This window comes from Euleptes europaea, chromosome 9 (genome assembly GCF_029931775.1).
Source record: "Euleptes europaea isolate rEulEur1 chromosome 9, rEulEur1.hap1, whole genome shotgun sequence".
Classification (NCBI taxonomy): domain Eukaryota; kingdom Metazoa; phylum Chordata; class Lepidosauria; order Squamata; family Sphaerodactylidae; genus Euleptes; species Euleptes europaea.
The window spans coordinates 41,836,407-41,848,427 of NC_079320.1; the positions used below are offsets into that span (position 1 = coordinate 41,836,407).

General features: G+C 42.0%; 1 protein-coding gene across 1 annotated transcript in view; it reads right to left on the reverse strand.

The window, feature by feature from the left end:
- The window catches only part of ANAPC10 (anaphase promoting complex subunit 10), a 28,323-nt gene extending 21,727 nt beyond the window's left edge, over positions 1 to 6,596 (reverse strand). The window contains exons 1-3 of the mRNA XM_056855592.1: positions 6,482 to 6,596; positions 4,664 to 4,754; positions 2,918 to 3,038 (exon numbers count right to left, since the gene is read on the reverse strand). Coding sequence (XP_056711570.1) covers positions 2,918 to 3,038; positions 4,664 to 4,754; positions 6,482 to 6,596 — 327 coding nt within the window. The remainder of the gene's footprint in view (positions 1 to 2,917; positions 3,039 to 4,663; positions 4,755 to 6,481) is intronic.
- Between the last annotated feature and the right edge of the window lie 5,425 nt (positions 6,597 to 12,021).

A 12,021-nucleotide genomic window follows, 5' to 3' on the forward strand; every position in this document is an offset into this window, starting at 1 on the left:
TCTACATCTTGTCTTCCAGTTTCCTGAATTATAAAATGCTCATCAGCCCTACACTGTGTGTGTGTTAAGTGCCGTCAAGTCGCTTCCAACTCATGGCGACCCTATGAATGAAAGTCCTCCAAAATGTCTTATCTTTGACAGCCTTGCTCAGATCTTGCAATTTGAGGGCTGTGGCTTCCTTTATTGAGTCAGTCCATCTCTTGTTGGGTCTTCCTCTTGTCCTGCTGCCCTCAACTTTTCCTAACATGACTGTCTTTTCCAGTGACTCTTGTCGTCTCATGATGTGACCAAAATATGATAGCCTCAGTTTAGTCATTTTAGCTTCTAGGGTCAGTTCAGGCTTGATTTGATCTATAACCCACTTATTTTTTTTGACAGTCCACGGTATCCGTAACACTCTCCTCCAACACATTTCAAAGGAATCTATTTTCTTCCTATCAGCTTTCTTCACTGTCCAGCTTTCACACCCATACATAGCAATAGGAAATACGATGGCATGAATTAATCTAGTCTTGGTGGCCAATGACACATCCTTACACTTCAAAATCTTTTCTAGCTCCTTCATGGCTGCCCTTCCTAGTTTCAATCTCCTTCTGATTTCTTGGCTGCACTCTCCCTACACTGTACACATGAATAAAGATTCCAAATACAATTACACATATCTGAGGAAAATCCCAAAGACAAAATGTACAGCTGCAAGTGATTGTTTCACACAAGCATATTTGCATATATGGTAGTATAAAATATGCAGTTTACACATACAAATCCATTGGACAACAAAGAACACAACAGAGATCAAGCAACAAGAATCTAGTATTATATCCTGCTTCAAGACTTTCTTCATCGGAAGAATGCAAGACTTAAGTCAGATGAGTTCCCTGTTGATACGTTTCCTATATGCGATTGTACTAAAACCTGCTGCTGAAAACACTGGCTCACATACCACAAGGCAAACTTGAAATCTCTGTGCAGCCATTAATACAACAGATAACTTTTTTCATATTGCAGCAGATACTGGATTCCTGTTGGTTGTTCTTTGTCATGCAATGAAGTTGTATTGCTGTATAAGCATCATATTTTACAATACCATGTATGCAAGTATGCTTGTGTAAATAAATAAATAAATAACTTGCAACTGTACCTTTTGTCTTTGGGATTTTCCTTGGATATGTGTAATTGTATTTTCAGTCAGTATTGATGCGTACAGTGAAGTGCTGATTAGAATTCTGTGATGTATGATGTGTTATCATCCACTATGTTCCTCCTCACTTGTGAAAACTTCAAGTCAAGTTGCAGACCATCCTTTCATTCACATTAACCCAGTTTGGCAGCTGTCATACTTAATACTGAATTTAGGTGGAAGATGAGGAGAATTTGTGCCAGAGGAGAATCTGAACAATCAATCATCCTTATAATACTCCCTAAATCACAGCAAATGTCATGTTTGTACCAAGACCTAGAATTTACACTGCCAAGCATCTTAAAACTGTATTCAAAATGGGAGGAGAGCTTACTGTCCTCCTGAAAGAATAAGTGCACAGAAAATCTGGCAAGGGGAATCACCCCTTCAGGAAGCTTTCTGAATAGTGGGTTCAATCCTATCAGTTTTTCCACTGGCCAATGAGGGAAGTTGAGGCCTCCCTTTCGACTAACAAAAACACTATTCTGAGAATTGGAGGCCCTGGGTGCATACCCTTCCGGGCCTCCTGAGGACTTTCGTTCTCAGAAGCCAGGAATGCGCTGTTAATGTGTCATGTTAATACTTATGCTATGCTTTACTTCTTTCCTGTTGGTTCCAGACTTCTACAATCCTAACACATTATTTAGTGAACGTCCCATTTTGTTGACTGTACTGACTCACTCTGTGTAATCCGTTTTGAGTCCCTGTGAGAAAGATGGGACTATAAATAATGTAAATAAATTTAAAAATGGTCCCAGCTCTAAAAGAAGGAAGTTGGTGGTTCTGTTTTCAAATGGGGTTTAAGAAGTGGTGTTTTCTTTCCTTTTTTTGAGCAGCAACTTTCCAGACACATGACCAACAACTTTCAGAACTTGGGGGAAAACTTCACAAACACTGTATTGTGTGTGTGTAAAGTGCCGTCAAGTCACTTCCAACTTATGGTGACCCTATGAATGAAAGTCCTCCAAAATGTCCTATCTTTGACAGCCTTGCTCAGATCCTGCAAATTGAAGGCTGTGGCTTCCTTTATTCAGTCCATCTCTTGTTGGGTCTTCCTCTTTTCCTGCTGCCCTCAACTTTTCCCAGCATGACTGTCTTTTCCAGTGACTCTTGTCGTCTCATGACATGACAAAAATACGATAGCCTCGGTTTAGTCATTTTAGCTTCTAGGGTCAGTTCAGGCTTGATTTGATCTATAACCCACTGATTTGTTTTTTGGGCAGTCCACGGAATCCGTAACACTCGCCTCCAACACCACATTTCATTTCACACTGTTTCAGGGCTTGACAAAACCCAGGCACCAGGTTACCACGCTGCTGAGAAATTTCATTGTGGCGCCTAGAATTTCCATCAATTATTTTATTGTAGCATCGCTTGCCAATCCTCAGTGGAAATACAAAGGTTATTATAATTTCATATCAGAATGTTTTGTTGTATGACATAAAAAGAAATGTTCATGTAAATAATGACAAAAATTCATGCATACTTACCTTTATACCTTTCCATGGTGGTAGATTAATTTATTTCTTAACCAGCAGCTTCCTCTACTGGCTTCCATATTCAATTAAATGGAGCTTTTAAAAGCAATAATGGGAATTATCAGAACTTGGGAAGAACTTAATTTATGGTTAGAGGTTAGCTTTTTGTACTGCCTGTGTGTAAAATGCTACAGAGAAGTCATTTTAAAACAAAGAATACCTTTCTAACATAAGATATTAAGCAGTGTGATACACTTACCCGGATTTCCTGGAGGTTGTGAAAGTTGTTTCCTACTCTGACAGAGATCTTGCTTGGAGTGTAACTTTCATCAGATTTATAGTCTGCATAAATACAAAGTGTCTTCACTGTCGTTTTTCTTCTGGAAACGAGAAACATCAGCATTGAACCTTGTGAGAAGAAAATGCCTATATTTTATTCTGAAAGGGTCAAGCAGCAGGAATTAAATTCAACAGCCTCTTTTGTTATTGCAGGAGCCCCGTGGCGCAGAGTGCTGTCAAAAGCTCTGCTCACGGCCTGAGTTCGATTTCAATGGGAGTCGGTTTCAAGTAGCCGGCTTAAGGTTCACTCAGCCTTCCACTCTTCTGAGGTTGGTGAAATAAGTACCCAGCTTGCTGGGGGGGTAAAGTACAGATGACTGGGGAAGGCAACGGCGAACCACCCGGTAAACATAGCCTGACTAGTAAACGTCATGATACGACATCACCCCATGGGTTAGTTATTTCACACAAATGATAAAAGGTAAAGGTCCCCTGTGCAAGCATCGGGTCATTCCTGGCCCATGGGGTAAATGATATTATATACATAAATGATATGATATACATATTTTAAAGTATACCTGTAAAAGGACACACTTTAGGTTATGTGTTATCACACAAAACCATGGTGCTGATTTCAAAAATGCCAACCAAAATATATTTTGCATTATGAACTTTGCTGTGCCTTTCTCCTCCATAAAGTGGCCCGAGAGACAGGTGGAAAGCATTAAAAAGGCTTAAATCTGACTCTGGGAGACATACAGTACATTCACATTCAGAGATATTTCAGGGTAAGCCCACTGAAGTCAATGGGCTAAGACTAGAGTAACTCTACACAGGACTACACTGTAAAGTTATCAGCATCTATGGCTGAAAACTTTCATCCTGGTATATGCGACTCTGTGCTTCTGCACACTTGGCTCTAACCCCTAGAACCAGCTGCAGACACCGAAGATCATACAATTTACCGTCAGTTCTTCAGAGCACTTGCCTTAAACTCAGGAAGGAGCAGAACCATAAGCACATCCCCCTGTGAGTAGGCCAAACTGTACACACGTGAATCTGCCTTATCCCTAGTCAGACTACTGGTACATCAAGGTCAGTATCATTTACTCTTGACTGGCAGCAGCTATCCAAAGTTTCAGAGAAGACATCTTTTGCATCACTCCTCTGATGAAAGATACCATTTGATCCATTTTGTCAGCTGATGGTAAGACTCAACCCACAGTTGCTGTGTTAAGGATGAAACCAGATGCACTTGAGGACAGTTTAAAAAAACTAGATAGGTTGTTTCTCTCAGCTTAACTCTTTTTCAGGCTGAATAACCCCATAATAACACAGGCAAAGAAGTCGACATGGAACTAGATGGAGTTCAATACAAGCTCTCAGCAACATAATGACCCAACCTAATCAAGGAAATCCATGGGATTCTGTGCCTATAGAAACAAGGGCTGCTGATTCAGGTTTTCCTGATCGTATTTGACCCTTATGCTGTATTAAAAAGTCAAGTGTCCATCAACTGCATCAAACCTCAGTAAACTGGTTTCCAAATGTTACTGGGTATTTGCAATGCAGACACTATTTGAAGAAAATGTAATGAAGAAAACATAGCTAATTTAACTGGCAGAATGATGAATTCCTTTTGCACCCACAGCTTCTAACTCCTTTCAGTGTAAGTAGGCAACTGTATAAAGTCCAACAAACCTGCGTATATTTAAACATTCAATACCTGAATTGTATGTTCACCAGATGAGGCTGTGATCCGTCAGACTGCCAGTACGTTTCCAGATTATCGTCTCGTAACTGGTCTACGCCAAATCCTAATATGAACAAAAAGGCTCATGGGTTTTGGCACTACGTCCCCACAAACATCACAGTATTACAGCAGGTATGCAAGTCTCAAGTCGCTTCCAATTATTTCAATTGAAACTCCTGAGCAGTCCAATAAACTGAACAAGAGGAAGAGCCGCTGGACTTCACCTTTCCTCTCATGAATCAAGGAGCCATGAATTGAGTGAAAAATGGCAAATGCATCAGTACCATCTGCAGGTGGACCTGAATATCCTACTCAGACTGGATAAATAAGCCAATAAAGCAGCTTCCTGTTTAGAGGAAGGAGAGAACATGAGCAATGGCAGGACAGTGGCACTCTTCTGGAGGGATGTGAATGTAGAGCTTTGGCAGTGATAGGTTGGTACAGGATGCCGGGAAGGACAGAAGAGGTAAGGTCATGTGTCTTGGTTACATCAACATTTTGGTATTTTCAGCATAGGAAATTTAGCAACTTTTGTTTCTCACAGTAAAAAGCATCCTTTGATAGATCTCAATCAACTGTCTCCATAATACAATTTAAAAGGTAAAAAGGTAAAGGTCCCCTATGCAAGCACCGGGTCATTCCTGACCCATGGGGTGATGTCACATCCTGAAGTTTACTAGGCAGGCTTTGTTTACGGGGTGGTTTGCCAGTGCCTTCCCCAGTCATCTTCCCTTTACCCCCAGCAAGCTGGGTACTCATTTTACCAACCTTGGAAGGATGGAAGGCTGAGTCGACCTTGAGCCGGCTACCTGAAACCAACTTCTATCGGGATCGAATTCAGGTCATGAGCAGAGCTTGGACTGCAGTACTGCAGATTACCACCCTGCGCCATGGGGCCATAATACAATTTATGAAATCCATAAATTGAATGCCTATTAACTACCCTGTCCATATGTTCAGGATACTGAATACGCTTATCAACCAATCAGCAAATCTTGTTTGACTTTTTTAAACTGTAGTGAGCCCGCTGTTAAACTCAAGCCAGGGCACATGCCGGTCCCTTTAACGGTCCCAAAACTACAAAGAAGCCAGCAGCGGCAGCCCTACTTCTCCCGTTGCCTATTTCTCCCTCCATCACAAGAAGGGGTCTCATTTTGCTCCACACCAGATAAATGGGTCAGTGGATGAGGCTCATGATAGGGGAAGCTATACCTGAAAACTGCCTGAGGCTGGAGCACCGTCCAGGCTGTGACATGCATTTAGATAGCAAGATATATTCATGCATGGAGATTCTAACATGCCTTGCTGGAGACAAGGAACTGGCCCTAGAGACTCAGGACTGCTCTGGGGCAATCTATCAGAACCACAAAGAATTAACTATATATAGAACTATATATAGCTATATATATATAAAGTTATATATATATAGTTATACATAATTTACACAGCTATATATAAAAGGGAGACCAGGTCTGTGATTATATACGATATTACAGTATTGTCAGAGTCCTACTAAACATTAGAGTCCAACTATGTTTACAGTGGTAATTATATGCAATATTATGACAAAGCAATGATTTGCCATATCAAGATACCAAAGTAGCACAAGTGGACCTGAAAGGGAATTGTTTCAATAAATGAGTGGCGTTTAAAAATAACCATTAGAATTCCCAACCAAGATATCCTCAGCTTATACAAAATATCCCAGAAAAATAATTTTCCATCCAAGCAGCTCATATTCATCAGGGATGTATGTGGTTGGTCCACTTGCCCTTTGGAATTGAAGTTTACCTGGTTTACAAGAGGAAAGTGACCAAACAGCTTGTGATCCTATTTCTCGAACAGTTCCAGTCCTCTCCAGCTGTTTTGGATCTGCACCAGGAGGGGTCTTGTTAGTGGTGGTCATTTTTCACTAGAAAAAGAAAACATTTGAGAAAGATTATTTTTAAAATTCTATTTTCGTAACAAAAGAGGAAGCAGAAAACAGTTTGATAAGATCTGCCATAAATGCAGCAATCTTTGGTTCTGATCCAGAGAGTCCCTTTAACTAGAAACAAAATGAAACTCAGCAAATTTAGTCATCAACTTTTCAAAGACAATAAGCATAGAAACTCCTCAGTAAAACAGTGAAGCTTGATGTTAGCATAGCCGCTACCGTTAACGTAGTCTCTCTCTTTCATTTACACATGAACACACATCCAACATTAAAAACTACAGACACACTAAAAAAAGATCAGCTGTCATTTTCTATGTCTTCAGTAATATACCAAGGGAACAAGTCTAAGGTGTTATACTCAGAAGTAAACCCAACTGAGTTCTGTAGGACTTAATCCCAGGTAAGGGTGCACAGGGGGCGGGAAGGCAACGTGGCATAGCCCAATCTCGTCAGATCTCATAAACTAAGCAGGGTCAGTATTTGGAAGGGAGAGATCCAAGGAAGAGGAAGTCAAAGGCAAATCATCCCTGCTTCTCACTTGTCTTGAAATCCCCTTGCTGGGGTAGTCACGAGTTCGCTGCGACTTGACGGCACTTTACACATGCACAAGTGTGCATAGGAATGCAACCTTAGACATGCAAAGTACTAACCATTTTTCAAAAGCGCGCTGACATTTTAAATTAAAGATAAAATATCAGAGGAAGAGAGTGGCAAAAGAGCAAGAAATTGGAGAAATGCAGGGAATGTAGTCAGTCAGCAGGGTGCTACAGCTTCAGTTAAGGCTGATGTCTAAGTATTGAACAATAAAACTAAATATTGAACAGAGTGACACAGTACTTAAAACTATAACCCTTCGTATTATTATTCCTCAAACATCCTTGTGGGAAAAGCCTAAGCAGCATGTGGGTTCCAACAATGAGGGGTCTAGTCCAATGTTTAGGTTGTAAACCTCTGCACACCTACACAGGAATACATCTCACGGAAATCAACAGAACCCAAACTTCTGGAACGCACACAAGGCTGGGCTATGAGAGCTCTTCACAGAAAGTTGTTCCCTGGACAGAAAGTGAGGCATGACCCATTAGTAGGGTTGCCAGGTCCCTCTTTGCCACCAGAAGGAGGTTTTTAGGGCAGTCTGAGGAGGGCGGGGTTTGGGAAGGGGGGACTTCAATGCCATAGTCCAATTGCCAAAGCGGCCATTTCCTCCAGGTGAACTGATCTCTGTTGGCTGGAGATCAGCTGTAATAGCAGGAGATCTCCAGCTAGTACCTGGAGGTTGGCAACCCTACCTATTAGAGAGCTGAACAGGAATACGATCTGTGCCTTGCATATTGAACTGAAGAAAGCAGGACTAGTTTTTGTTGTTGCTTTGTCTTCATCTGTTTAGCATAAACAATATAAGAGTATAATTGTTCTTTATGGTTTTTGTTGAGACTAGCGCACTAGAAAGCCATTACCAGGAATTAATTATAACTATTAATATGATGAGAAAAAGTCACAGAGACCTTTAAATTGTATTAGTTACAGCTACTGGAATACTTTCAAACTTATTAATAGCAAGAACAATTTCCAGTGCGTCAGATGTGGTTTCTAAACTCTTTTCACATTCTTCAAAATGTCAAGAATATGTGGTTTGCAGCCATGTACCCAATTGTCTCTTTGGCAGCAGTTCTCTTTGGCAGCAGTTTTCCATTTGAATAATCAGAACGTATACTTTCATTGCTGGAAAACAGAATTTTCACATGACAAAATCAAAGGTTTTCATGGGCCCAGTATTACAGAGCTAATGTACAATAACTCAAGCACCACAACGCATTATTTTATTTTCAGAAGACAAAAATACAGTACATGGAGATTAAAATCTTTTTCCATTTCTAAAAATCTATTAGTTGCAACCTCTGATCCCTTCTCTAGCCAAGAGATTCTGACTTCAACTGTTCCTCCCAGAGGCTGGACAGAAGGACATAAACCCTTTCCACAACAGAGAACTGCATTTTTCAAACTCTCCTTATGTACTACAGGTTTGTTACACAGAGGGCCAAACTACGCACGACTTGCATGCAACTTTGCTTCATCTTTTTTTTTTAATTAATGAAAAGCTGCAATTCTTAATGTAAAGACAGCAGTATGAAGGATGCCTTCTGGCTGTTTTCTACTCAAAAGCATAATCCCCCACACAAACACCAGCTGATATGGGGACTTTTTTCCTTCATACATATGGAAAAGAGCAATTTAGGATAGTGTGTGTGTGTAAAGCACAGATGCTTTTATTGTTTTAAATATGTAAGCGCCAGTCACATTTTGAACAGAGATCACTTGAGTGCAGGAAAATACATAGATACCTTAATATCTGAACCATGCCCCAAATAGGGCAGAATTAATGCTAAAGCATGTGCCAGAAAAAAAATTATTTATTTAAAATTAATAAGGACAGGGGATCCTATTAAAGCTACAGAAGAGTCAGCCAGCAAGTACTATGGCTGCATTCCTAAGAAAACTTTCCTGGGAGTAAGCCCCACTGAATAAAGTGGATCTTACTTCCGAGTAGATCACTCCCCAAGTTAAGCAGTGATTCCTTTTTACAACAGCCCTCAATACCAAATGAGGAGCTCATCACAGAAGCAGTTTCTTCATACACAGAAATAATGCTTTTCAGAAATTTAGCAAAACAGGAAAAATAAAAGCTTATTAAATCCTTTCTTACATTATTATTTTAATTCTACCTCTCCATAGAATACATTGAGATTTTGAGTACAAGTATTACCACCTCTAGAGACAGCATCACATGAACACATGAAGCTGCCTTATACTGAATCAGCCCCTTGGTCCATCAAAGTCAGTATTGTCTACTCAGACTGACAGCAGCTCTCCAGGGTCTCAGGCAGAGGTCTTTCACATCACCTACATGCCTAGGCTCTTTAACTGGAGATGCCAGGGATTGAACCTGGGCCCTTCTGCATGCCAAGCAGAGGCTCTACCACTGAGCCACAGCCCCCTCACCAAACCTGTTCCACAAGGGCGAGAGCTACAACGAAAAAAGGACAGGCTCTGGCTGCTGCCCAGTATGTTACCCAAAGCAGGGTAACAGCTAGTGGGCAGCAGCCTGAGGGTGGCAGCAGGTGCATGGGAGCATATAGGAAGAGATCATTCTTTAGATATGTGGGTCCCAGTCTGGAAAGGGCTTTAAAGGCCATACCCAACACTTTGAATTCATAACGTTAACAAGTGCCAGCAAGCTTGACTAGAGAGGGACTTTATAACTCAAGTGCCACCACAGAAAACGCCTTCTCTCTAGTAGTCACCTGCCTAGTTTTTGAATGTAGAAGAGCTCAGAGAAAGCCTGTCCAAAAAAGATTTGGACAGGTAGATAGGTTCCTATAGGAGACAAAGGGTTGGCTCTAGGGAGGAGGGTCCCCCTTTGACTGTTCACAAAGGTTATGCTGTGGATCAATGGACCTGTATCAACAAAAAACATGTGGGGCAGGGGCTGTAATAAGGAAGGGAACTGGGCAAGATTAGGTGGGAAAGCTGGCTGGATCTAACCCAAATTCTTAGAGCCAGAACCAGAGGTGCAAAATTCCAAGTACCCAGTTAGCCACGGAACCTCCAGGGTTGGCTGCTGTGTGAAACAGAATGCTGGACTAGATGGACCACAGGTGTGGTCCAGCAGGCTCTTTTTATGTTCTTATCTCAACGCAAGACATATGGAGCTGAGGTACGTTGTGCAAAGTGCACACATCAGCAATATTTCTACCAGATACAACTTCGCAGAAAAGTTAAAAAAACAAAACCTAAATCAGAGCTACAACCCCTCTGTTGCCCATCAAACAATTGTTCCCCATTTCGTTCCATCCTACTGAGTCAACATACTGGTAGGAGCATCACTGTCTTGGGCAGAAAGGCTCAGATCAAGGTATCTATCTGGATCTAGACAACAATCCTAAAAGGAACAATGGAAAGGCACTCTGCCCATGATTAGAGGCACTTTTGCCATTAAAATCCTTCTACATATAACAAAGACTTTTTCACATACATAACGTTTTCTCCAGCTTTCTGAGCAGTGAATTCCTGCATTGCCTCTTTCTGCAGCTACACTTCTTTCTCACTTAAAAAAACCTACATCGTATTATTAATACTTCTTATGACAACTGGTTGTTTGTTCTGGTAGGCTGATGCCTTCTTAATATTTCCCCCCTTTCCGTCTCTGGTTAGCTTTAAATAAGGGGGGACCCCGTAAAACTGTGCCGATCTACAAGGCTTTTGGATACGGTCTGGTGTGGGAACTATGTTAGGCTTTGAACTACGATTTTTTTATTTTGTGCTTCATTTGGGTTTTTTTAGAAGACGGATGATTTTGTTTTATACTTAAACCCGATTGTACAGTCCCTTTTAACTGGGGCTAGAGAACTAAATGTTTTAAATGCGTATTGCCATTATTAGGAATTGTTCTTTCTGAGAGAAAGGCGAAACCTCAGGAGAGGGTTCGTCCTCCTCATACCGGCAAACGAAGAAGAAGAAGAAGAGTTGGTTTTAATATGCCGACTTTCTCTGCCACTTAAGGCAGAATCAGACCGGCTTACAATCACCTTTCCTTCCCCACAACAGACACCATGTGAGGTAGGTGGGGCTGAGAGAGGGTGACTGGCCCAAGGTCACCCAGCTGGCTTTGTGTGTAGGAGTGGGGAAATCCAGTTCGCCAGATCTGAGTCCACCGCTCCAAACCACCGCTCTTAACCAGTACACCACGCTGGCTCTCTGAAGGAACACATGAATAACACATGAAGCTGCCTTACACTGAATCAGACCCTTGGTCCATCAAAGTCAGTATTGTCTACTCAGACCGGCAGCGGCTCTCAGGTGGAGGTCCTTCACATCACCTACCTGGTCCCTTTAACTGGAGATGCCTGGGACTGAACTTGGGACCTTCTGCATACCAGGCAGATGCTCTACCACTGAGCCACAGCCCCTCCCCACGGCTCTCCAGGGTCTCAGGCAGGGGTTTTTCCCATCACCTACTTGCCTAGCCACTTTAATTAGAGATGCCTGGGATTGAACCTGGGACCTTCTGCGTGCCAAGTAGATGCTCTACCATTGAGCCACAGCACCTCCACTAGAGGATCTCCAGGGTCTCAGGCAGAGGTCTTTCCCATCACCTCCTTGCCTAGTCCCTTTAACTGGAGATGCCTGGGATTGAACCTGGGACCTTCCGCATGCCAGGCAGATGCTCTACCACTGAGCCACAGCCCCTCCTCCCCACAGCTCTCCAGGGTCTCAGGCAGAGGTCCTTCACATCACCTACTTGCCTAGCCACTTTAACTGGAGATGCCTGGGATTGAACCTGGGACCTTCTGCGTGCCAAGCAGATGCTCTACAAACTGAGCCACAGCCCCTCCCC